The sequence below is a fragment of the Xenopus tropicalis genome, chromosome 9 (assembly GCF_000004195.4).
Source record: "Xenopus tropicalis strain Nigerian chromosome 9, UCB_Xtro_10.0, whole genome shotgun sequence".
NCBI classification, from domain to species: domain Eukaryota; kingdom Metazoa; phylum Chordata; class Amphibia; order Anura; family Pipidae; genus Xenopus; species Xenopus tropicalis.
Window position 1 is genome coordinate 50,461,366 of NC_030685.2, and position 26,110 is coordinate 50,487,475.

The 26,110-nt window shown below is 34.7% G+C and overlaps 1 protein-coding gene across 7 annotated transcripts in view; it reads right to left on the reverse strand.

Annotated features, from left to right (window-relative positions):
* Positions 1-2,204: 2,204 nt before the first annotated feature.
* adam23 (ADAM metallopeptidase domain 23) overlaps positions 2,205-26,110 on the reverse strand; it is a 106,039-nt gene continuing 82,133 nt past the window's right edge. For 4 of the 7 annotated variants that reach the window (XM_031892567.1, XM_012970226.3, XM_012970223.3 and 1 more), the window contains 7 exons: positions 24,601-24,664; positions 23,875-23,980; positions 22,571-22,690; positions 20,826-20,994; positions 19,491-19,602; positions 10,237-10,327; positions 3,999-4,311 (listed from right to left, as the gene is read on the reverse strand). In XM_031892567.1, the coding sequence (XP_031748427.1) occupies positions 4,266-4,311; positions 10,237-10,327; positions 19,491-19,602; positions 20,826-20,994; positions 22,571-22,690; positions 23,875-23,980; positions 24,601-24,664 (708 nt within the window). In that variant the 3' untranslated portion in view covers positions 3,999-4,265. 7 annotated transcript variants of the gene reach the window in all.

The window sequence follows — 26,110 nt, forward strand, 5'->3', positions numbered from 1 at the left end:
ATTAATGTGCTACACATTTAACACACCACAATCTGAAGGAATGGAATGTTAGAAATTCATGAAGTGGTAGAAAGACCTTGAGCTTGATTTTCTGTTTTGAAAAAAGGGTTCAATACCATTTTTAAGTTTTTAGTGCACTGATAAAAATGATTCCACTATGGCCTTGCATGATAAAGGTCAGCCTTCAGTAGTCCTCCCATAAATAGATAGATATGTGATTGTGTTGCATTCAGTGACACCCTCAATGTATTTTTTAAATATAGAAGCCACCTTTTACTGATATGAGGAATAAACCCATTCTCAACTACTTACCTACAAATGACTATAAAATAACATGTGCCTGTGCCTTATGAAGGACTTTTGATCAGAGAAAAGTAAGATTTAAACCCATCAGTTTCACCATTCAGTTATATGTTCAGAATCCCAGCTTCTATATCTTTCTACTTGGGTTTTCCTGTATCTAAAACCTCCCTCCTGGGATTTCAAATATATTTTTTAGGTAATGATACTTTTTAAAATTCCCATGCTTATTGAAACTACAAACCAGTGTTTCAAATTTTGATTTTGGAATATTGTTTGCATAAAATAATACCACGCTAAACTTAGTTGAGCAGCTTGATAATCACTTTTATAGTAGCTATACATACTTCTAGGTAGATTTGTATTTTTTCATAATTATGAACAAAATGCTCCTGTTATATCAAACCAAGGTGTCAATTCATCAGAATTTTATCAACTGCTTTTGAATTATATTTCATCTGATGGTTACTATAGGTCATCTTACAGAGCCAAACTCTAATATCCTGCTGATTTAGAAAGTACCTGAGAAAAAACACCACTGCATTAAATTTAACACAATGCACTCATATAGGGACTTGAAAAAACTAATTTGTTAAAAACGATTTTGCTTGTCAGTATAATAGGGTTCCCATTCTTTCCCATCTTCATGGGACATGCCCTGTTTCAGGACCTTGGTCCCTAGGGGAAATGTCCTTGACCAATTTTCTTAACCCTGCAAAGTCCCTGTTGCACTTTTCCTTCACCTTCCTTGCACAATCAGAATTAGCTGCAATGAGAAGTTTTCTTAAAACAGAAACTTCCTGTTTTATGCATATTTGCTAGCTGAAATCTGCCTCTAAGTTTCCATTAAAACCAATAAAAGACTAGTCAGGGAGTTTTAGGTGCTTCTCAGGGACTGCTCATGTAGCATGAGCCAAGAGTTGCCCACTACTTAAACGTCTAGATTCTTTTTAAATACAAAATGGTTACTCTCTGCAGCCTCATATTTGCAGAGATGTAGTACAGGTATCGGACCCCTTATCCGGAAACCCGTTATCCAGAAAGCTCCGAATTACGGAATGCCTGTCTCCCATAGACTCCATTTTAATCAAATAATTCAGAATTTTAAAACTGATTTCCTTTTTCTATGTAGAAATAAAACAGAACCTTGTAATTGATTCCAATTAAGATATAATTAATCCTTATTGGATTCAAAACAATCCTATTGGGTATAATTAATGTTTTATTGATTTTTTAGTAGACTTAAGGTATTGAGATCCAAATTACGGAAAGACCCCTTATCCGGAATACCCTTGGTCCCGAGCATTCTGGATAATGGGTCCTATACCTGTAATAGTAAATGCATTACATACAGTAATCGTTTTTATTGCTACCACTTTAATAAATAGTCCTTTTCACATTTCCTGTTTGTTATCAGTGTACACCGATAAAGAAGCATAGAGGCCTCACCTTCATTTGGAGAACAACAGTTTAGCCCGTGATTAAATCCTGCCTTAATGTCGCCCTATTTCAATTTAATGTAAAGGAATGGAGAAAAATGGCAATTAACACTGTACATTCCAGACTTTGTTGTACACTGTTAGAACTATACAGAACCAATGTCTGCCTTGCCATCTCCTTCTGCCTCTGCAGGTTCCTACTGGGGTGGTGTTCTATGCAAAGTTAGATATTGCTTGTATAACTTTTATTAAAATTATATGTAGTTAGCCAAAACAGGATAATAGCACGTGCGTCACATTTCCATGCAAGGCCATAAGGATGACTGTGACTACAGGTCTGGCTACTTTGATCTACCCTTGAAATGTAAATATATCTGACTGCACAGATTGACAAAATTCTAATTTCATAGTATTACTCAGATAAGCTTTCTTCTGTCTGAATTTCAAATATGCTGTTGTCATTGGTTTATGTAATGTGAATAAGGCCTAAAGAGTTTTCACTAAAGAAAGATAGTCTGCATTAAATATATTATCAAGTGATGGATCTGCTTAATAACAGACTATGGGCTTAAATCATTAAAAATGTGTTTTATTACATAAACATTATATTTTAATGTTTAGAAATACATCTAATAATCATAATAATGTTTTCTGTATTGTAATTATAATGTGTAGTAACATTCTGCAGAGTTGCAATTGTGTGTGACCATTTTAATTATTTAAGCCCTGAGCCGGACACTACTGAATATTACTGAATTCTTCATAGTATACTAGAGTAAGGGCAAACTGTCAGACAGACCTATTTCTGCCAACTGTATATGTAGGAATGTATAGTACAGTAAAATTATTCTTTAAATACCAGTAGAAGTATGTTAAACTCAAGTCCTACTGATATATAGCATATACCCCACAAGTCAATTTGAACATTTGAGCACATCTGAACATAACAATTAAGGTGGCATAAAATGCATTTCAGAATAGGACTGTTTACTGATGTGATCCCTAAAGACGAAATAAAAACATCTTCTACACATACACTCTAAGTAAAGAGTAGACTTAGGAAGAAGGTTTAAAAATGGCATACACTTCTTAATTATGTATAGGACCTCCCAGACAATATGTTTGTTTTTAAGATGCAGCAGTAGTTTTAAATATTATGTTTTTACTAATACATACATTATTGATTTTTCTAGACTGTATATATATATATATATATATATATATATATAGACACACAAATGAATAAGAGAATGTATTGTGTATACACAGATACACCAACTTACATAAAAGAAAAACAATGTATTCATTTAAGATACATACAGTATTTACATGCATGTGGGAAATAAACATTAAAAAAGAAATGTGTATATAAGCTTGGCACTTCAGTGAATAATTTGAGTATGTAGCAAATTTTCTATTTTCATACATTATGTACAGGAACTCTCACGGCAGCAACGAAAAAAGTTTTAAAATTTTTAAATACATATCCATTTACATTATATACTTTAATAAAGGTGTCTTTTTTGGTTTCAAGCATACAAACCTTATATCACACTTTATTTGTGCCAAAATTTCCTGCATTTACATGCTCTGTCTGCCTTAGTAATGTTTGCAAGCCCAGCAGCGTGCCTACCCTACATGCTAGAAGAAGTGAGGGGGCAAAAAACTCATATATATATATATATATATATATATATATATATATATATATATATATATGAAAAATCTTTTTACATTTTCTTATTTTTTTTACATACACAAAAAGATTTTGCTGTGAGAAAATCCTTTCCAACATCCAGTGACAAGTCTTCTATTTTCATATTTACAAGTCATTAACAAGTTGCCCATCTTATGATTTCATCTCTCATGGCTTGGATTACAGAAAAGTGTGTGTTTCAGGGTGTTAACTGCTTGGTACCTCAGTTGTTCCCTGAATCTTAAGAGATGACTACAATGCACTTTTAGTTAAGTTAATTTTTCAATATCTTCAGAAGGATCCATCTTCCACTCTAGGGTTCTTTTGAAGGTTTGCTCAATTTTTCCTTTTTTCTTGTTTGTAGCAATGTGCCATGCAGTTTTACCCTTTGCAAAATTTCATGCTACCTGATTTTATCAGTAATCAGTAAGAAAGGGTAAAAGTCATGCCGAAGTTTGGAAAAGCTCATTTGGTGCCAAAAAAGCAATCCTGCAAAATGTAACTTTTATACTTGCTTAGGATTTGTTGAAAAAGCTATTGCACTTGAATTTCCTTTTACTTTCTTTTTATTAATTTAATAAAAACAATATTTTCTGTAGGCTGGATTTGATTTCAAGGAAACACTTTTGCTTGTGAGTTTTTTCTACTATTCTGGAAAAAGACTTATGAGAATATTACTTCAAATCTCCATGATATAAACCCAAAAAGCAATTGATGTTTGCGAGCATTTTGTAGATTGTAATGGATATAATGGGCATTTTCATGGAAGTGCTCTCTGTGTTCATCCTACCAATATGCCAGAAGTGCAGGAAAAAAGTGTCCAGCTGTGTTCATATTCCTGATTGTGATGGATCATATCTTCGCTTTTTGACATTTCTTGTCAATCACATTGAAGGTGTAAAAGGAGAGCATAAAAATCAGTTAGTAATATATACAACAGATGTCTAGTTATGGCTTTACTCATGACAACACAGATAGGTCACCAGGTAAGTCTTGTTATCGTTAATATTCATTTGATATCAAGCAACTAAAATGTTATCATATTATGATTATAACATATTTATATTATCATTTAATTCATTTTAAAATAATTTAATTTATATTTGAAAATCAATCCAGAAAAATATTGACTTCTGTTAAGAGTACAGTTCTTAAATCCCAGTTTATATTATGTTATAAAAAATACTTTATTTGGCAGACATAATTTAGCAGAGATTATTTAATAAACATTAGGGGTGCCACCTGGTGAGCCCTTCTGTGCCACAAGTAAAAGCACATTTTAAGCTAAAATTATCTCACACGGATAGAATGCACATTAAGGAGAAAGGACTCAGTTAGTGGTTAGTAGAGTTAATGTGCATAAGCATTTTTGTTAACAAATAAAGCGTGCTGATGCCTATTCTCCTTTAAAAGTATACAGAGTATAACCTTATACTTAAATTTATCACAACATTACAAGGCAACAACAAACACAGGGTGCAACCTCCCCATAATCTGGCTTTATGTGGGGCATCAAGCAACGGGCTCATGCATTCAGTCTGGTAACACTTGGCATATGCACCACTACCGCCTGCAAGTTGGCATGCAGAAACAGAGAACAGTTGTTTCAAAATATGCATATGCAGCCTTGTGTTCTGTGAAACACTAGTGAATTAATGTAAAAAGAAACAAAGAAAAATAAACAGTGGTCTTTTGTATATACTTCAGTCCACAAGAAAGCATGTTGTAAATATGCAAGATAAATACTACTAATATTCCTATAACCAACAGTGCACACTTAAATGTTGTCTATAACTAGAACATTGCTTGGGTTAAGAATAATAAATATTACAGTTCATAAACTGCCCACTCTGGTTAAATAAAACTCTCAGGCACAGAAATCTGTCAAATCGTACACTTAAAGATTTTACCCATATAGTCAAGATTAGGACTAATTTTAAATAACAGTAATGAGGGTACTGATCCTCCACGCTGAACCATTTTTTCCTCACAGCAAAGAAACACCTTTTATTTTATTCTAAAATGTTTGTATGATCCAATATTCCTTTGCCTTTTGGCTTATTAGCCAACAATAGCAAATAATATGTTATTATATGTTATTGCTCAGTAGAGGCTGTCAAATACTTATAAATAACAAAACAATACTGTAAAAAATTATACAAATTAATAAAAGAAAGATGTGTCTACTTGTATTATATAGCAGAAGAAAGTCTATCAATATGGTGAATGATAATAAAAGTCAAATGTCATAATCTGCTAGAGCACCAGGCAACTGTCACCTATGGATAAAGAAACTTACAACTACTATATTCTGCGAGAATAAAGGGTATTCAGATTTAACACAAAACTTAGTTAAGGGGTTCCTCAAGATCCATGTGTTTGTATCAATCCTACCACAAAGGCCAGAAGGTACCTTGTTTGTCAAGTCTTCTGCACTGAATGGTGCAAAAGAGCCATAAAACAGATATGTGTACAATATAAATAATGTAAAACAGATCATGAGGGCACAGTTTTTTTACATATTCCCTACACCAAATCACAAACTTTTGAAAAAAAGAGTGGTTATATAGTAGGCAGGTGTGTTTTGAACAGTTTACTGATTTAGATGTGTGCACAAAAACATAATATAATGTTGTGCTTCCTTATAACAAATCATTGCCATTCATTTATACAACTCTAACAAGTTAAACAGCTCTTAAAAATTAATTTATAACAAACAGGAGTCTTAAAATTAATCAAAGAACAAGGATTGTTGAATAGAAGAGTAGGAAAGGGCCCTGCTAATTAAAAATACACTTCAAATACACACATTCATGTTTGGTGCTTTAAATGGATTTGTCACATTAAACCCTTATAGTTTTGAAATATGTTTTACAGGGCCATGCCAGTAATATAGGCAATGAGAAAAAATCCAGACTAATATATAACCAATACAGTTATATGAAAACCATTAACTGTCAAGACTTCTCAAATTGCCAAATTATTTTTGTCCAATATTACTAAACACTGGGTTTCATATCTACCCTCAAAATTAGGCAAGTTTGATTCCCAAAATGCTGGTGACTTATCTACTTCTGCTGTTGACAAGATAATGCTTCTGCTTCTGAAAGCAAAAGTTGACATACTCTGGTAGCAAAGATTCAGGGGCAGAAAATGTATAAAATATCTGATAAGAGGAACCATTCCCATGTCAGATTATGTGCCAATACAAGAAAGATACCACTTAATGCTTGAGCATTTCACATATGTTAAACACGTTACTTCAGCCACTTCTTAAAAAAACTTACTAACTAATTTACATCATTTTTAAATATCCAGTATTAAGTTTCTAACTAGAGAAATACTTTGATCAGTGTCCATTAATCAGAATATGTGCTAGAGATCATAAAGGAAAGCAATAGGAAGTCAAATAAGATTAAACCATTACAGGCAGGTCACCCTATAATGGTTGGGACATTTATTCCAACATAAGAGCAGATCAAAAAGTGTGAATGGCCTACTAAATAAATAACACTTGACGGGACTGCTTTAAAAAGTTTTGCTACAGAAGACCACATCACTGAATACTGACTATTACTATATGCATATGCAAAGACTATCAAAGATACTAAAGTTGCTATTATAGTTCAAATATTTCCCATCCGTCATAAATAACATGCATTTCAAGCTGTGATCTAGGCCAGGCTAATGTGTTTGAGGTTCTGCTACAGCAAAATATTCTTTTATATAAAACATGACTCTACTGAAGGTATGGTCGCAAAGGTTTACCATGGTCTCTTTTTATCCATTTTTATGTGAAAAAGATAAATGGCACTTTGGGTGGAAAGAGGAGAATTTTTCTATATGATAAAGATTTTAAATATTTGTCATTCTTAGAAGAGAACATTATTATTTAAAGCTAAAATATGCACATTGTATATTCTACTCTTGCTAAAACAAATAACATTTCTTATTGCCCTTACTATTTTAATATGACTATGTAGCAGTCCATTTGCAATCCAGTCCCTTTTATTCAGGTACCTGTCGATCTACTATTACACAATTTTACTTTTTTACTCTAAGCCACTAACATGTGAGTATTTTAAGGTTAAATAATATAAGCAGCAATGTTTGCTATAAGTCTAATAACCAACAGAAGCATTTACTGATCACCAATAGAAGCATTTACTGGTTACTGTACCTAGGCAAACATTGTAAATTCAATTACATAGAGGGGTTACAATGTTTAATGTAAAAGGAGAACTAAACACTAAAAATAAATATGGCTAGATATGCCATGCTTTATACATGATCTAGGTCTTTACAGTTGTCACAAGAGCTCCTAATCTTGGATTTTGTTAGAAGTGTCAGTGACACTCACATGCTCAGTGTGCTCCGAGAAGCTAAGTTTAGGGGTCATTGCAAATTATGAAGCAGAAAATGAGGTTTGCCTGTCATAAAAGCTAATGTTACATGTACTAATAATCTGTAATATGTACTAATCAACCTATTGTGATATTTGTATTCTATACAAACAGTATATTGTGCATTGGCCCCTAAGCTCAGTAAATGACAGCAGCACAGAAAAAAATATAGGGAGCTACTGTGGGCATCTTCGGAGGCACAGATCCTTTACTGCTAAATGGCTGTGGTTGCCTTGGACTGTTACAGAACCCCAATACATAATGTGCAACATTTCTGCCCTACTTCTTTAGTTAAGCTTTAATTCTCATTTAAGTAGTTACTTTAATATGTTTACTATGTTTGTCATATGCTGACCATGGGAACTTTTATTATCCCTTATTACAAAACTATTTTGATTAATTTTAACCATAAAATATAAGAACAGACTAAATTTTCTTAGAAGGCGAAAGGTATTATTAAGAACTCTTATTGTAAAGTGTTCCCCATCTGTAAAGGGAAATGTGTATATGAATTTTTATGCTGAAAAACACACATTTATGCACATAATAAGCCACAACTGCCACCTTGTGGAATTTAGTGCTTTTGCTCATATCACAAATTTGGTTGTGGGATACTGTACTGTACCATAATGTTCATAGTTGTTTCTAGTGCAGTATTTAGCATTTTGTACTTTTGAATGTTCCAGTTATGTTAATGCTCACCTCAGCAAATATGCCATGACCTAAATTTGTAGTTGAAGAAAAGAATAAAGAATAAAATGTACCTGTCTTAAAAAATATATATAAATATTTTTGCTATATCAGATTATTTTCTTTCCTTGCCATTATGCAAATAGAAGATAATGCACCGACAGAAGATGATTACTTAACTGACATGTACAGCAATAAAATAAAATCATTTCTTTACCGAGCTAAAATGTATGCCCCTGTTATAAGATCTGTACTTAACACAGATATTCAAAGTAAAAACTCCTTTCCAGCAGTACACATTAGAATTCACACTCCCAACAGTGTTACACTGGGGGTGGTGACTGCATAGGATTAAAGGGAATTTAGTAGGAGCATAACGGGAGAAAAGATAAAATATAACTGTTCATGGAAAAAGAAGGAAAGTAGGATAGTATGGCAGTTAACTAGAATGAATATATATATATATAATAAAGCAATATACATAAGTAAAGGAGAGAAACTTTTTAGATGGTGGGCAATGTTAGATAATATGTAGGATATTATGGTGCACGGGAGCAAAGAAAAATAGGGGTGACATAAGTGAGGAAAGTGTAAGAGAAAGAGATCATGCCACACATGGAAAAGAGAAATACTGGAGAAGTGAATGACTATCAGGAAATCAGGAAAGAATAATGAAGGGGAAGCTCTGCTGATCAGATTGTAGCAGCTGACATATTGTCATAAATTGTATTTCACATATGGATGTTTACTAATAATGTACATGTTCTAAACTTTGCATCGACAAGGCTAATATATTGATTTCCAAATGGCGCTCTAGCTGAAAACACAAGGGTAATGGCACACATCAAAAGAAAGAAAAAATAAAAAATACTGTGTGCCTTGCAAAGGGCATCTAGTGGGTATATAATGCTGTGTGTACTACCTGATATATTCTATGTGGTTATTACATCTACTGTGCCTGAATGTGGGCAAGGACAGCACAGAAAAGAAGCACTGCACATGGGACTAAAAATGTAAAATATGTACATTTGTACAAAACTTGTGTGGCATTGCCTGACCCCAGATTTCAGTTTTAAACCTTGATTCTCTCTGTATAAAGTAACAGGCTACAGGGATTTACTTTGTAGTAACCATTGCCTACACAATCTTATTATTTATAGGCTGTGTGACAGACCGAGCCACCATTTTTTTTCTCATTAAACTGAATTGTGTGCACCTTCTCCATCTTTATATGGCACCAGTCCTGAATAACATTCTATTGATGCAGTACCAAGTCAGCTCTTAGTAAGACTAGTGAAGTATACTTGTTGAAAAGCAGATAACACAATATGTCATTAGGGAATTTATTTTTTTTTAACTGGCTTTACCAAAGATTTTTGAATAATGAGTTAGCATGTATTTTAGGTCAAGTACTGGACAGGTATTGATAAAATATACATCACCTACAAGACCACAGCCATTATAGATGTAGCATCTACTCAGAGTTCTATGGACCTGTTCCACTACTTCTCTATCTTTTCACCCAAGTTTAACTTTTTTTAAATGAATATTGGAATGTGCTTTGCCATTTTCCCTTTCATATTAAAAATATGTGGGCCCTACACAATGTCTGATAAATACTTTGTAGCAGAAACTCAAAACCTTGTGATATACAGTCAGCAGAAAGTAATGGCATAGCCATTGAAAAAAGACATGCGGTATTGCTTACTTAAAGCCCCATCCAGTCCCCCCAAGGACAATTGCTGCTACCAGGATGGCACCAGCGATAGAGCCTATTATAAGATTGGTTGCACTAGGACCTAGGAGTATGGGGAGAACAAAACATAAGAACCAACCAGAATGGGAGATACAGTAAAAAATATATATATACCAATATATAGTAAAAGTCTATTGCTGCTGTGTGTTTAGATTTCTTGTTTTATATAGTTTGTTAATATCTACCAAATTTTTAGGTGGAGGACCCTTACAAAATGCTGCCGTGGGAATGTATCTACTAATCTTCAAATTTTTACCTTACAATAGAGACATACAACAGACTGTCAATGGCCCCTGTGGAGGCAAACGTTATTGCTAATTGGATGTTTAGGAAAAATAAGCTCTTTGTATTCTTTACCTAAGAGACACGGAACATATCGCTATGCTGACAAAATAATTACTATATTATTAAAAAGTCTTTCATTTGCTTTCAGCTAATTGGCCAATCCACTTAACCTTTATAAAAACCTGCATTATAACAATTTGACATTACTGCAATGTCCCTTATCTTAAGTTTTATTTATAATTTTATCACTTGAAAAAAGGTTCTGTAGGAATTCAAAGAGACAATCAGAACATCTAAACTTACTCCTCAGAACATTTCAAACATCAAAGCAATCTAATTTGCTTCAAAAAGCAATCATATCAAAAATAAAAGGCAGATGGCAGGATTTAAAAAAGAAAAAAGGTGGCAATGGGGAGAAATTAGTGTGTGCAATTTTCTCTGAAAAGCACAGAGAGTACTTGAATATAAGTGAATGGTCCTTATCTTCATTTACTCTGTCACAGCATCGTGCCATATTCTAACCACACTAAAAAAGATTTTTGTGTACAAAGATACCCATAATTTAAGCGTCAGAACTACTCACAACTATTCATAGGTTATATTTTTTTATGGCCAGGCAAAATAATATTTGATTTTTTTGTTTAAATACTATTAAAAGCATAAATGTTTTATAGTAGAATTATGCATTTACTGAATACTTTTTTTTTTTTTTTACCAAATTTCATTTTTATATTCATTTTATTGTCAAACCACAGGCAGCAATACTGAAATCTTGTGTATTGTGTATAAATTTCACTTCACCAGATATGCAACCTATAAAAGAATGTATTTACTCTCATGCATAGGCAGTGTGTGGAAAGTGCTTGAATTAAAGCGAGCAAATGGTGTCCTAAAACAATAAAAGGCTTTCAGAACTTACCTGATGTTGATTTAACTAGAACAAAGCAAGAAACTTTGATTTTTCATAATAAATTAAAAATAGAAAGAAACTTGATTTTGTGTTATAAAAAGACATTTTTACCATAAGCAACAAACGAAGGCCTTTAGAGCACTAGTCCTGGAACATGCCCTCATGTATGCTCTACCTGCTCAGCACTAGTTTCTAATTAAATAAATGTGTGTGTACTTTAATAAGTAGATAACCCATATGTGTCTTGACAATTTTTTTAAGAATCTATGCTAAATTGCATTACTTTGAAAAATGAATGTCCCCCAAATATCATTAAAACAGGAAAAAATACTATTGCAAAGGTTGTGTGCTTAAACCAGACTATAAGAGTTGCATTTTTCCTAATGTGGGAAAATTAGGTTTTTAGGTCTTATGATGATTGCAAAGTTTGGTATCGGTTATCATTCTAAAGCAATGGCATGGGTATCGGTTATCATTCTAAAGCAATGGCATGGGTATCACTAAGAAGCTTATGGGAGACTGCCTCTCCTGCAGGCAACAAAGCATCTAAAAATATATTTTAATGCACACGAATGAGGCTCAGTCTATGTTAAACACTTTACATTAAGTTGGAATCCTGCATATAGAGAATTTACATGAGGCAATCACCATTCTTCTGCATTAAAGGGTCATTTCAAGCTCTTGGTTGTCCATGGAAAAGGGCAATAATTGTGTGACAAAAGGGCTATATTTACCATTGCCCTCTGAACCAGTGAGTACAACAGACAGTGGCTAAAGGGAATGGCTTCAACTAAAATTGCTTGCTGGCTAAGGCAAGCAAAGGGAAGTAACATTTTCCAACAATGTTCATGGATTAAAAGAAAAGCTTCTTTCTAGTACTTATTTTTTAATACAGGATCTTAGATATAAAGTTTGGTTTCTCCAGTCTCACCTGACAGCCTGCTCGCTGATACTCTTGATCAGTATCTACAAGCTCTCATTTCTGCAGTGGGAGACAACTTGCAGACCAAGAGCCTGTGGGAGTAGCAGTTATGCTTCTGTGAGGCAGGCTTTTCTAAAAAAAAGCTTCAGCACATAAGTCACTAGAGAACTGAGGCTTCCTCATATATGTTTTCCCCTTTTTAAAAAAATTCCTTTATACAGCTGAATTAAGCCTAAAGAAGCACAATGACAACCATATACCACTAGAACTACAAAGGACTACAAAAACCAAAAATTATTTTGACGTATATAACAGCACCTGCAAAACTACATGAAACAGTTAACTATGTCTTCATAGTTATGAATGTGAACAGTTACAATAACTTCAGAGTTCTGATTACAAATGAAATCTTATGCCCAGACAAGTTAGTAAAAACAGTACATATAATTGTGGTAAATGAACAGTGTTAAACACAATTACATTTAGTTAACTAGCTCATTGCTTAGCAACATTTTTCTAACCCTACATCATGAGTGTGATTTATGTGGTTTTAGTTGTATGTCCTAAAGCTTATATTCCTCAATCCTGACACTGAAATTCACATATCTGCCACATATGGTAGTTTTCACTAATTTATTCTTTCAGCTTTTTTGCCTACAAGTTCTACTTTTCAGCCAAACATATCTTTAACTAGAATAGTGGCATTTTCACACTTTGGGCCAGATTCAAATCAATGAGAAAATGTTATTTTATGACAACTTATGGGCGAGATTCAATTTGAGGACAGAAAACTTTTCACCAAATTCCGATCCAGTTTTTTCACATAGACTTCAATAGAGTTTTTATTTTTATCATTGAGTTATATCTGGCCCTATGGGAAAATCTGGAATTGAATTAGGAGAACAGTGAGCAATTTGAGATATTTTGTGATTTTTTTCATTGAATTGCATCTAGCCCTCTTACTTAGCAGAATAAATATAGTTAAATATATTTAAATCCCCCAGATACACCACTTTCATTGTTCATGTCATGATCTTACATCCCAAATAAAGTATTTTTGAAGACAATAAAATACAACAGTCAATATTTAATTTCATTTAAATAAAGAATGTAAATAAGAAATGTCAATAAGATGTGCTGTTTTATTTCAAGCAAAAATAATTATTGTAGTGTCAGAATTTTAATTTTAAGGCTGCATAACTAATTTGTGCTTTTAATAGTAGGATTTAAATAGAAAAACTGACAAAATACATTGATCCACTTGGGTCAATAAGAAAAAGAACTATAAAGTCATTTTATGCCCCACATTGTCCCAGACAGGAGAGAGTTAACACTGCATGAGCAAATCACATGACAAGAACACAGTCAAATCACATGACTATTACGGTCATCACCACATGACACAAAGCCAAAGGGACAATTACACAGAAGGCTCAGACACACAATATAATTTTACCTCACACACTAGGCACCAGATATAAAACTTGAAAAATGCTTACTCTATTCCCCACCCTGTGCCTCCAAATATCACCCCAAGAGCCAGAATGGTCCCTGCTACTGCACCTATAAGTCTGTTAGTGGCCATGCTCACTGTTTGGAGGGAAAAGGGAGAATATTTTAAGGTAATTCAAAACCTTTGGTATATTATGACGTTTAAAATAAAACTCCAAAAGGGAAATTATTCTAACATAAAGGTGTTGCCTTTCTTTGGCAACAGTAGTGAACAGTGCAATATGATCCATGGTAGAAAATACTTAGCCATGCCTTTATTTAAATACTTAAATACAACATTAACATAGAATAGAAAGAAACATACAAAGTGCAGAGAATATTCTATCTATATACACAATTTATAGCCTAGACTGATAAATCTGGGGTTCATGCCAACATTTCCTAATAAGAGTTAAAGCTATCTATTCCATATTCATCTGCATTATCTGTTTTTGTTGTTTCGTAAGTAAGAGTAACCAATCAGCGATACGTGAAACTTCTGTGGTGGCTCAAAAAGATGAAAGCAAGTTAACAAACATGAAGTGAAATGGGAAAATGCAGTTAAAGTCATCATCATTATTAAAAATGTTTGGTGGTATGCTTTTTTTATCAAGTAGAGATAGGAACTGGTATTGATTTGCAAGGAAGAAGAAAAGTTGAAATCACTAGGGGGTGCCAAATGTTAAGCACCACCAATGATTTATACTTCCCCTCTCTCTTGAGCAATACATTGTGAAACCATATACTATCTTTCAGCATGGTGTCAAGAGACTGGTGAGCTGATAATGTGGTGTCATTACTCACAAAGGGATCCTGTTCTCAGCCTGAAACTATAGCCATGTTGGTTGGACATGACTGGTAGGATAAGGCATAATATACTGGAATACATTCCAAATCACACTACTATGAGTTTGTTACAGTATGGTTTTATGTACAACAGATTTTGCCAGAGAAACTAAATTGCCTTCTATGAGGAGGAGAGTAGAAACCAATCGTTTTGGTGTGAATGGATATGATCTACTTAGGTTTTTGCTAAAGTTTGATACAGTATCATAGAAGGCTGTAAATCAAAGAATATTGGTTTAAAACATAAAAATTGTACAGTACTTGGATACTAGATGAAGAAAAGATTACAAACAGTGGTGGTTAAAGAGAATTTGGGGATTTTTTTGCAAACAAAACTCTATATCAGTCTGTAGCTAGTAAAGCAAATAAAGTGCTGTTTTGCATAAAAAAGACATTAGTTAGAGGGTTGAAAGCATAATTTGCCTCTTTATAGATCCCTGGTACAACCTCACCTTGTGTATGCACTGAATATCAAGGTTTGGGTTATTTTCTCTGGAGAAAAGATGCTTGCCAGGGGGCATGGTTATTTTTTTTTATGACTAAATTAGAGGGTATTATAGACAAAAATAAGATGTAACAATGTAACATCTATCCTTATATAGGCAATAGGGCATATAACTAAATGCCATCCTTTATCTTAGATTTGTGAAGGTAGGCATCCCTGCAAATACAGGTGTTAGAGAATTAAGGGGTGCAACATCAAGCTCATTTTTCAAGCTCTATCTTGAATAATCCTTTGGGATTCTATGGCTAAAATGTATAGTGATAAACTTGCACTGTGCACTCCCCATACAAAAAAAAAACCAACAGAGGTTGACTGCTCAAAGCAGTTAAACACAGTCAGTAGGTGACACCTAGGGGCACATTTACTAAAACTCTGTTTTTTCTGGCTTTGAAAGTTCGCATAAACTCAAGATTGGATATTAAATTCGAACAGTGCTGTATTTATGAAATGTCCCGATAATCTTTACTCGCTTGTACGAAATTATTGAGTTAGCTTTTCGAAGTGCTCAAATTTTTCGAGCCAAAATCATTGCTAAACTCAATAAATATTAATTCTTCGAATCACAAACTCGACAAATTTGTGACTTCCATGACTTTAAACGGACATTCATTTCCATGGATCCCTTTTTTTTTTAAACATAGTCCTACAGTAGTGATGAGCAAATTTTTTCGGCAGGCATGAATTTGCAGCAAATTTCTGCATTTCGCCATTCCGTGAAAATTTGCTGCAGAAAATTTCGACGCGAGTCAAATTGGGCGCGGTCGCATAAAAAAAGTGTGGGCAAAAAAAAAAAAGATGCCGGTGGCCAAAAAAGACGCGGGTGTCAAAAAAATTGTGCGACAAATGCGTTTCACGATTTTTTTTGCTGTTTCACGAATTTTATGGCAAAGCGAAACGAGACAGATTCGTTCATCACTATCCTTCAACAGCCATTTTAGGAGCATTGATGCTCATTTTCTTCACTTGCATTTTGGAAAGCAATGAGGAAGGAGGCTTTTTAGGAGGGCTGTCCAAACAAATGATTTTCTTTGCAGGCATTGCCAGTAGAGGTGGGGAGAGGAGGAGTAGTAGTGGGGAGAAGTGGGTGAGGGGGGTGGGGGACTCAGTACTTGTTTGAGGGGTGCCAAGAGGAGGGAGAGCAGGAGGCTTCCTGAGCCTCAGGGGAAGGTATTAGTTAGGAAACCCCAAGGGGTGTGCAGAGAGGGCACCAGACTCTTGAGAGAGGGAGGAAGAGGCCCAAGAAACCAGGGAAAGTGACCAGGAGGGTGGGGGAACACAGGGTAGGGGGGGAGTGAGGGAGGTAGTGCAGTCGGGGGGGGAGGGGGGAAGTTAGTGTATTCAGGGAGGGAGGGGAGAAGTTTGTGTAGTCGGAGGGGGAGGTAGTGTTGTCAGGGGGGGAGGTAGTGTTGTCAGGGGGGGAGGTAGCGGGGGGGAGGGGAGTGTAGTGTGTAGTCAGGGGAAGAGGGGAGTGTAGTCAGGGCGGTCCAGGGCAGAGGGGAGGAGGGGCTTGGGGAGGGAGGAGGATGGGCAGCAGCCATCTGGTAGTGGTGTCAGGAGGAGGAAGCAGAAGAGGAGGCAGCAGGACCCAGCCAGAAACTGGGCCCATGCTTTACCAGTGACAAGAATACTGCACTGGTTGAGGAGGTTCTTCAACGATGGGACTTGTTGTTTGGTACCAGTTCCTGTCAGACCAACACTGCCAGAAGAAAACAACTCTGGCAGGAAGTTGTGGATGGTGCGGTAAGCGCTGTACACCGTGATGTACAGACAGTGTACAAACGCTTCAGCAACCATCAGGAACAAGTTTGTGGCCAGGAGAGCAAAGACCCAGAAGGTGAAGGGAGGGCCAAGCACCGCCTTCTGGAAGTCGTTGTTGAAGAGGTCTGTGGAGGGCTGCCTGGCGAATACATGGACACAGATAGGAGACGTAAGTTTCTAAAATTGTAAATCACTTTTTTATCATTTGGAAATATCTCTGCTTGTTACTTATGCTGAAGGCCCCTATTTAACATTACTTGAGCCTTTGGCCTGTTATAGGCTGAAGCCCCCCTAGGCCTATGTTATCTATTTATATTTCTTGTGGAAAGGTTCAAAATATATATTTAATGTTTTTTTAAAAACATTACACCTTTGCCATCAGTATATCTTTTTGGAAAGTATTGATTTCATATTTATTATTTTTTAATAAAAAATATTTAACTTCAAAATGTTTAATGTTTTTTTTATCTTGGTTCAAGATAATCATTTTAGAGATACATTTATTTGTGAAAGGCAAAAAGGTGAAAAGGTCTAAGTTACTGGGTCAGTCAGTAAGGTGCCATTCATTGGAGGCAATACGGGCAATGGGATTTCACACACATCATCTTTCTTTGTGGAAATGTGCTTCTTGAAATGTGTGTTTGAAAAATGCCCTTGAAAGTGTTTGAAATAGAAAATAATAATGGGTTAAACTTCCCCTAGAAAGTGTTTAGCAAACCAAAAAATCATTCCCCATGACAGCTTGTAGCAAAAATACAGGCTGACAATAAATATTTACCTTTTTTACCATTTACGATTTAAACTTGAACATTTCTATTATTTGAAGCCTTCCATAGGACTCAATGGTACTCGACAGGTAAAACCTGCCAAATTTGTATTCCTGATAAAATAGTAACCAAAGCTTTAATAAATTGAGAAGTGTTCAAGTTCCTTTAGAAAATCCATTCGTAAATCTAGAAATTAACTAGAAGTAAAAAAAAAAACAGACTTTATCTCAAAATAGCTTAGTAAATGTGCCCCCTAATGTATAAAAACAGAATATGAGATATTAGATTTCTCTTGTAAGCTCCCACAAAAGGAGAGAGAATGTAATGTGGAGCCTAACATAGGAAGCCCAGTGAAGGAGGCAACCCTGATGGAGGAAGCCTCAGAAGAGCATAAGTTGGGTCAAGGGAATTCTGTGAATGAGGACTAGCTTGAAGAGGTTTAGACAATAAGTTTAGGTGCTTTAGAAATAGAAGATGCTAAAGTATAAGCAGCTTTGGCTACACAGAAAAAGTATGAGAAGTGTTAGTACCCTGGGTGAGGAATCCACCATTTCAAGGAAGTAAGTGCACAGACTTTCTTATGTATGTAGACTTTTAAGGTGAAATACTGTAACAACAGAATTTAAAGCCCATTTGTGAGTGCAAAGTATATAATCTAAAAGCTACTATGTGTAGTTGCTGCTAATAAACTCTAAACACCAAACCTACTGACATGTATTTGCTGTGTTAACCATTCTGTACACATGGTCTTCCAGAATTTGACAAAGGCTCAAGGGTTCAGAAGTAAAACCTTGAATCAGCCCATATATAGCCATAAATGGGCAAATTGGTGAACAAAAAAAATTTGCTATACTTTATTTTAATTACTTAACTTGTACAGTTCACATTTTTTACTTTCTGTTTAAAATACGGGTTTTCTTGACATTCTGTTCTGTTTGAAATGAATAAATCACTTATGATTTAACCTTTTAATATTTGTTAAAGGGACAACACCAGGGTTCTATAAATTTCCTGATATATAGTTGCTTAGTCCCTAATATTCATGATTGTGGGTTTTAGATAGATATTTAGCACCACATTCCCCTTTGATCTGGTAGCACTGCATACAGGAGAAGAGAAATGTTGGTAGCAAGTAATGCAAGCAATATCGAGCCTTTCACTTACTGACTGCTTAAGGCAGGTGTTAAGTAAAGGGCTCCCTTCCACCTGGCAGTGCTGCCTTGCACCCCATTTTTATACACATACACAAAAAGAAGAGTGTGATGGCATTCTCATGCATGAGACTCTAAGGGCCTCAGTATTGAAGCCCTTGATACACTTGTATATAACTCGTCATAAATAACCCCATTATTTTTTTTATTTTTTTTAAAGATCAGAAATCACTTTTGGTTTATATGCTTAAGAAATTAATAAATGGTTGATACCAACAGGAACAAGAATGCAAGTAGGCAAGCTTCTATTTCTTACTACAATTTTCTTTTGTATTATTAAGCAAATATTAAATAATAATTTCTGCATTAAATAAATAATAAACAATCATTTAGACAATAATAAACAATAACTGAGACTGAAGAGGTGAATTTAACTGGTGTGTCATATACCATTACAACTATTTCTTAACTTCTATTATTTCTGTCTCTTAACTTCTTTTATTTTTGTCTTACAGTGCAATGTATTTCATCATGTGATTGCTCTAAAAAAATAACATAAAATGGCACCAACCCTTCGGTAGGTCATCTTTTTTGGTTGGTGGCTCTTTTTTTGGGTCATAAATGCTGCAGTCCGTTCCTGCCCAAGTGGAACTACAAATACATGTGGCTTCATTGCTACAGACCTAGATCATCAAAAAATTAATAAAGTCAATAGTAGAAGATTTTTAAAGAACAAAATATGAAATCCAAGCATTCTAGATAAGCCCTGCTGTTCTGTAATGCCTTGCTATTTTTTAGTCCATTTTAGTCAGTGGCTTATTCTGCTGTAGTTCTTAATTTTGCATTTAAGTGCTATTATGGCCTTTATTTTATTATTGTTTGGCTTGATTACATAATTCTACGAAGCACAAGACAAGAGGAAACGTATCCTTTCAACTTGACCTTTTATTAATAGCAGATATAAAGTCTTGTATGCTGGTAACGTATATTCTGCCAAATACTATGAGCTAAGCAAATTGTCTGCATGAAAGAAGGTGTTTTGTCAAATGCAGGATTTGTCTTATGATTTGGGACAATGCCAGCATTTTATGCAAGATTTGGGTTGAGCCAAATCCTTAGTATATAGATAAGGCAAATCCCTAATGCCATGTGACCTGAAAGCACAGGACAGCTGAAGGTGACATTTTTCACATATAACACAGTTCTAGAATTTGTGTTTGTGTCTGAATATGTAAATTAGGATTCAGATTTAATTCTACAGTATATTTGACTAAATCTTTTGTTCACTGTATATCTAATTTAATTATAACTATAGCACCACGAGCAAAACAGTGCAGGAACCTTTTTTGCCCATTTCCAGGAGATGAACACAGCACCATACTTTGAACCATATGTAGTGACCTATAGCAACCAATCAGTGGCTAGCAGTCACTCCTATTTGAAACATATCATTTGTTGCTAAGGGCCACAAGACCTGGTGCAAATTTTCATGTTTTATTACAAATTATACTCAAATTTTACCCTGTAGGGCCCTGGTATAGTGCATATTAGTGATACTGTGGAATATCAGTTAAATGAATATTAAAGTAAATTTTAAAAAATTAATACAAAAACATTTTAATTTTCCAGTAATAAGTGATATAAATAAATGGTGATATAAATAAAAAATAAGTTGCACTGAAGTTAGATTAATGTGTAGATTAAGCTAAGTTGCCATTTTTTCCTCCATCCAAACCTGTCCAAATATTTGTATCACATACATTTGTAAAATATATAATCCATGCCAAGTACTTTGTTAAAATGTCACCAATATTTCCCTAGCATTGCTTTTTCACAAATAAATATTATAAAACATCTATATCATTGAGTAAGCAGAGCAATAAGGTATACAAAGAGAAGCACTCACCCCATGTCCAGAGCAGACTTTTCCATTGGAACCAAAGGGACAGTTGCTGATGTTCAGTAAATGAATTGGTAGGCACTTCCTGTCTAAGCACATCATGGATGGTCCGCAAGGAGCCCCATCTTCTACATATCCCATATCAGTCTCATCATCCAATATTACATGAGCACCACTAGGGAAAGTGGAATTGGAGCACAGCAAGCAGAAAGATTATATGTCAGACTGGTATACCTATGTGCAGTTGTTTTTACCAAAAGAATGACTAGTCCACTCAGTATGCCACCAGAGAAAAGACAGCATGAATTGGCATAGTGATTTCTAGCTGTAGACCAAGAATACATACTTCCAATACTATGTAACTAGAGACCTAGAGGCCCCAGAGCAAAACCCTTTCTTGTTATCCTTAAGCATTCTTCCTCCAATGCTAGTTGCTGAATTCCAACCTCTTGGGACAGCCACACTGCTCAGCTAGATTGGACTGCACTATTATACAAATTTGTTTATGAAAATGTTTTTTTTTTCCCAAAAGTCTTCTGTTTATTTACATACTCGAGGTAGCAGACTACAGAGGGACTCCCACACAGATAAGCCGGGCTTCAATTCTTAGATTATATTTGCTGTGAAAATACATATAATATTCAAACTCTGCAGCCACAAAACTTCCCTCTGATACAAAAGTATCATATATTTTACCTAGGACTTATGGAAAGAGGCATGGATACAGACAGAACAATAGGGGTGATTCACTAAAGTGCGTTAAAACGTGCGCTATTTATAGCGTGCGATAAAAATTTTATCACGTCTAAATTTTCGCCACTTAACACACAATTCACTATAAGCATACTTGCGCTAATTTACGCGCGATATTGCATGCGGTATTTACCGCATGCGCGCTAATTAACGCCTATTATTATGTGCGCTAATAGTCTCCGCGTATAAATAGTAGCATATAAATAGTAGCCACATATAAATAATGCATATAAATAGTAGCCACATATAAATAGTGCATATAAATAGTAGCATATAAATAGTAGCCACATATAAATAGTGCATATAAATAGTAGCCACATATAAATAGTGCATATAAACAGTAGCATATAAATAGTAGCCACATATAAATAGTGCATATAAATAGTAGCATATAAATAGTAGCCACATATAAATAATGCATATAAATAGTAGCATATAAATAGTAGCCACATATAAATAGTGCATATAAATAGTAGCATATAAATAGTAGCCACATATAAATAGTGCATATAAATAGTAGCATATAAATAGTAGCCACATATAAATAGTAGCCACATATAAATAGTGCATATAAATAGTAGCATATAAATAGTAGCTGCATATAAATATTTATATGCTATTTCTATGCTACTAGTATTCTTTTCTGCTCGCTAATTAACGCATGCGTTAACATTACCGCATGTGGTTGCGCGCAAATTAACGCATGCGATAATACTGTAGTGAACGCACGCTAATTGTCGCGTCTTTTTTAACACAAAAAAAGCGTGCGATAAAAATTAACGCACTTTAGTGAATCAACCCTAATATATATAATATAGGTGGAAGATACAGGTGGGCTAACAGATGTATGACATAAGTAAGTGACCAACAATATGGCAAGTTAGAAAAGTATATTTTAATCTCAGTATAACATAAAAGTATTCATCATTTGCAGTGAAGCAGAAGACAGAAAATTCTAAAGTGCAATAATTGTGGTACAGGATAGGAAGAATTCTTACCTGCAGTCTACAACTCTCCCTTGATGATTAATGTATGTCGGTGGTATGTCACCCTCTAATTTACCAATACGAGGAGATTTGGATACATTTGCACAAAGTAAAAATCCACAGAAAACATCACTGCAGAAAAAATATAGAAAGGTAAGGGTGCAAGAAAGACCAAAGGTAGATTTAGAACAAGAGCGTGTCGGGGTTCAGGTCAGTAATTACAATGGGCTACACTCTATGCTTAAAACAAACTGCTAGTACTGCTAGTAATTCTACTCCTGTAGCCTTTTATTTCCAAGGGAACTAAAAAGACTTAATACTTTTATTATACTGTAGTTATTTTTATTGCACTTCGTATTTTGGATGACTATGTTAACCCATTATAAAACAACAGTGAAGTTAAATATTAAACCAATGTTCCTCACTACATCCTCCAACTAAGCATTTATCAGTGCAGTTATAGCTTCATTTCACATTCTCGCTCATAATCAGAACTAAGACCAACTATCCAAATCATGTTTGCTCTTTCATGATATACTACATTCTCTGCATTCATTCTGAATTCCTTTGCTGTCAAGATTCGCTTCCATAAGTAGTGTTAATAATATGTAAGGATTATTGTACAGGTATAGGACCCATTATCCAGAATGCTCGGGACCAAGGGTATTCCGGATAAGGGATCTTTCCGTAATTTGGATCTCCATACCTTAAGTCTACTAAAAAATCAATAAAACATTAATTAAACCCCATAGGATTGTTTTGCATCCAATAAGGATTATTTATATCTTAGTTGGGATCAGTTACAAGGTACTTTTTTATTATTACAGAGAAAAAGGAAATCAGTTTTAAAATTCTATATTATTTTATTAAAATGGAGTCTATGGGAGACGGGCTTTCCGTAATTCGGAGCTTTCTGGATAATGGGTTTCCGGATAAGTGATCCCATACCTGTACCTAGAATACAATGAATGTTATAATGCTTAATTTTAAAAGGCTGGAGATTAAATTAAATTGGCTTTAATTAAGGGGGAAGTATGGTAGATCACTGTGTATACTGATCATATCTTCTCTGTATTTAAACATGAGTTTGAAATGCAAGACTGCACACTTAACTTGAGGTCTTCTCCATATATGTTCATAATTTTTGCAGTCTAGGGTAAATGCTTATAAAGTCAAATAATATGGAAAGTACATAGATTTTTATTTCATTTTTTAATATCAGACTGCTCAAGAAACAAGACTCTCAGCAATATGTATTTTTAATATAGAAGTAAATATGTATCTAATGGATATCTGTTCTGCTTTGATGAACTTACTGTTTGCTGCACTGAATCCAACGATCACCATCTTTCCCGCAGTTACCTTTCTCAGTGCCTTCTGTGTTCAGCTTTTCATAACAAAACTTGTCTGAGCCAGCTGCTTCTAAAAAAAGGGGGAAAGGAAAAAGAGGAGACAGTTAACATAATGTGCTTTATGCAAGGTAACATCTAGGGAACAAATAAAAAATCTCTCATATTAAATCATGGTCAGAAAAAATCCATGGGTATAGCACAATCACTAGGGTAAAAATACACAGAGTGGTTCAGTCGCCTGTTATAGATCTCCGCTATCGCTGGCAACTAACCACTCCAAAATGGCTTTCCACTGGCAACAATAGGAGTGGAAAGCCCTTTGCATCGTTTTGGTAATCCAAAATTGCGCCATGTTTCCTCCTGCAGCAACTTAGCGCAACTTCAGAAAACAAAGCAATGCAAAGAGTTTTCCACTGTCGACTCCTGTTGTAAAGCGCTAAAGAAAATGCAGAGACTTCCAAACAGTTATATTTAGTTCTTTTGCAACATTACAAATTATAAAATAAAAATAAATAATAAGGTGACGTGCTACATTTTGTTGATAAAATTAGATATATAATTATTTATAGTAGCAAAGTTAATTTGCAAAATAACTATAAAAGTTACATTTTGTTTATTTTAGAAACATAATATTGCTTTGAGATAAAAATATACTGAAGATATAACAAAAAAAATATATTGTAAACCTACTGGTTCCCCAGATGTGTTTGCACTGATTGTCCCTTGTTTTGCATTCCCCATTGTAACAGCGTCCCTAAAAGATACACACATCATTGCAGGTCATACATATGGATACAATAACTGAAAGCAACAGACTATAGAGAGAATAAAAAACTGATAAAGAACAGGCATTGCTAAATGACAAGGAAAGGCAATATCTTAGGCATCCCTTAGTAAATTCAGGGTTTTTTTTCCCCAGGCTGGTGTTTCTTTTTGGTCCATGGAACTTTCTAGACCAGTGCTGTGATCCATCTTAATTCTTTTTTCTATAGCAATGTGCAGGTCGATAAAAAATCGACCCAAACCTAACCCTGACATGCCTGTGTCCCATCCATACAAGACCCTAACCCGGCGAGTCTTGGTATTTATAGACTCGCGCCCAACTCTCACTGATGCCACAAAAAGGATGGGACATGCAGGTGAGGATCTATAAATACCGATGTCTTAACGCAGAAAAGGGGCATAATATGGTTGCAAAAGCTGTGTGGATTTGTGATTTTTTCACCAAACTGTGGTTAGCTACAAAAACATTTGCTTAAAAAAATGATGTGCAGTAGGAATGAGAAAAATAGATTTTAATACATTTGGAGTGGGAAAAAATGCCCCTTTGACTTTGAAAAAAGTTGTGCATGTGCCTTCATTGCATTTTGCAAATTTTTACCTGCTTCATTAATTTTTTGAAATGGAACCAATTCACTTATCACTTGCGTAGATGTCGGCGTAAACATGCCCTATCCACGGATTTCGGGCCAGCCTGCACATCACTACTTTTCTAGTGATCCCTAGACTTGAGTCTGGGATGTAAACTTGGATTTTACTATGCTGTACAGGTGCCATTCCATGCTACTAACTGTAAAAGGCAAGTAAGACAGCCACACAGCACTGCTCTATTAAGCTATAAAGGCACATTTGTTTTCTGAAAAGGAGCACAGAAAAAACATTTTAATTCCTTTCATATCAGCAAATTGATTTGATTTTCTTTGTCACTTAAAAGTGACAACATTTCTTATTCATAAGAAGAACTGATTTTAAATTTAGTAAAACCTTACAGTATCGATTGCTTTATTCAAGGAACCATAGGTTTTTATATATATATATATATATATATATGCGTTTATTCCTATCTGGAGGAATCTATAGACTTTGATAGATAGTGAACTCCATCAGCCACCTTTATATAAAATAAGGCAGAATTCTTGCTCATATTCCAAGTAATACTTTTAAATAGTTATCCTTAAATATAGGTGTATTTATCCAACAGAAAGAACATACAAAGCTTGTGCAGTCTTCTAAAGAAGAAAGAATAAAGACTTGTTGGATTGTTGTTACAAAAATGTTACATATGACTTTGCATAATATTCACATACTGTATATGGTATATACAGGTGTGGGACCCATTATCCAGAATGCTTGGGACCTGGGGTTTTCCGGATAAGGGGTCTTTCCGTCATTTGGATCTCCTACCTTAAGTCTACTAAGA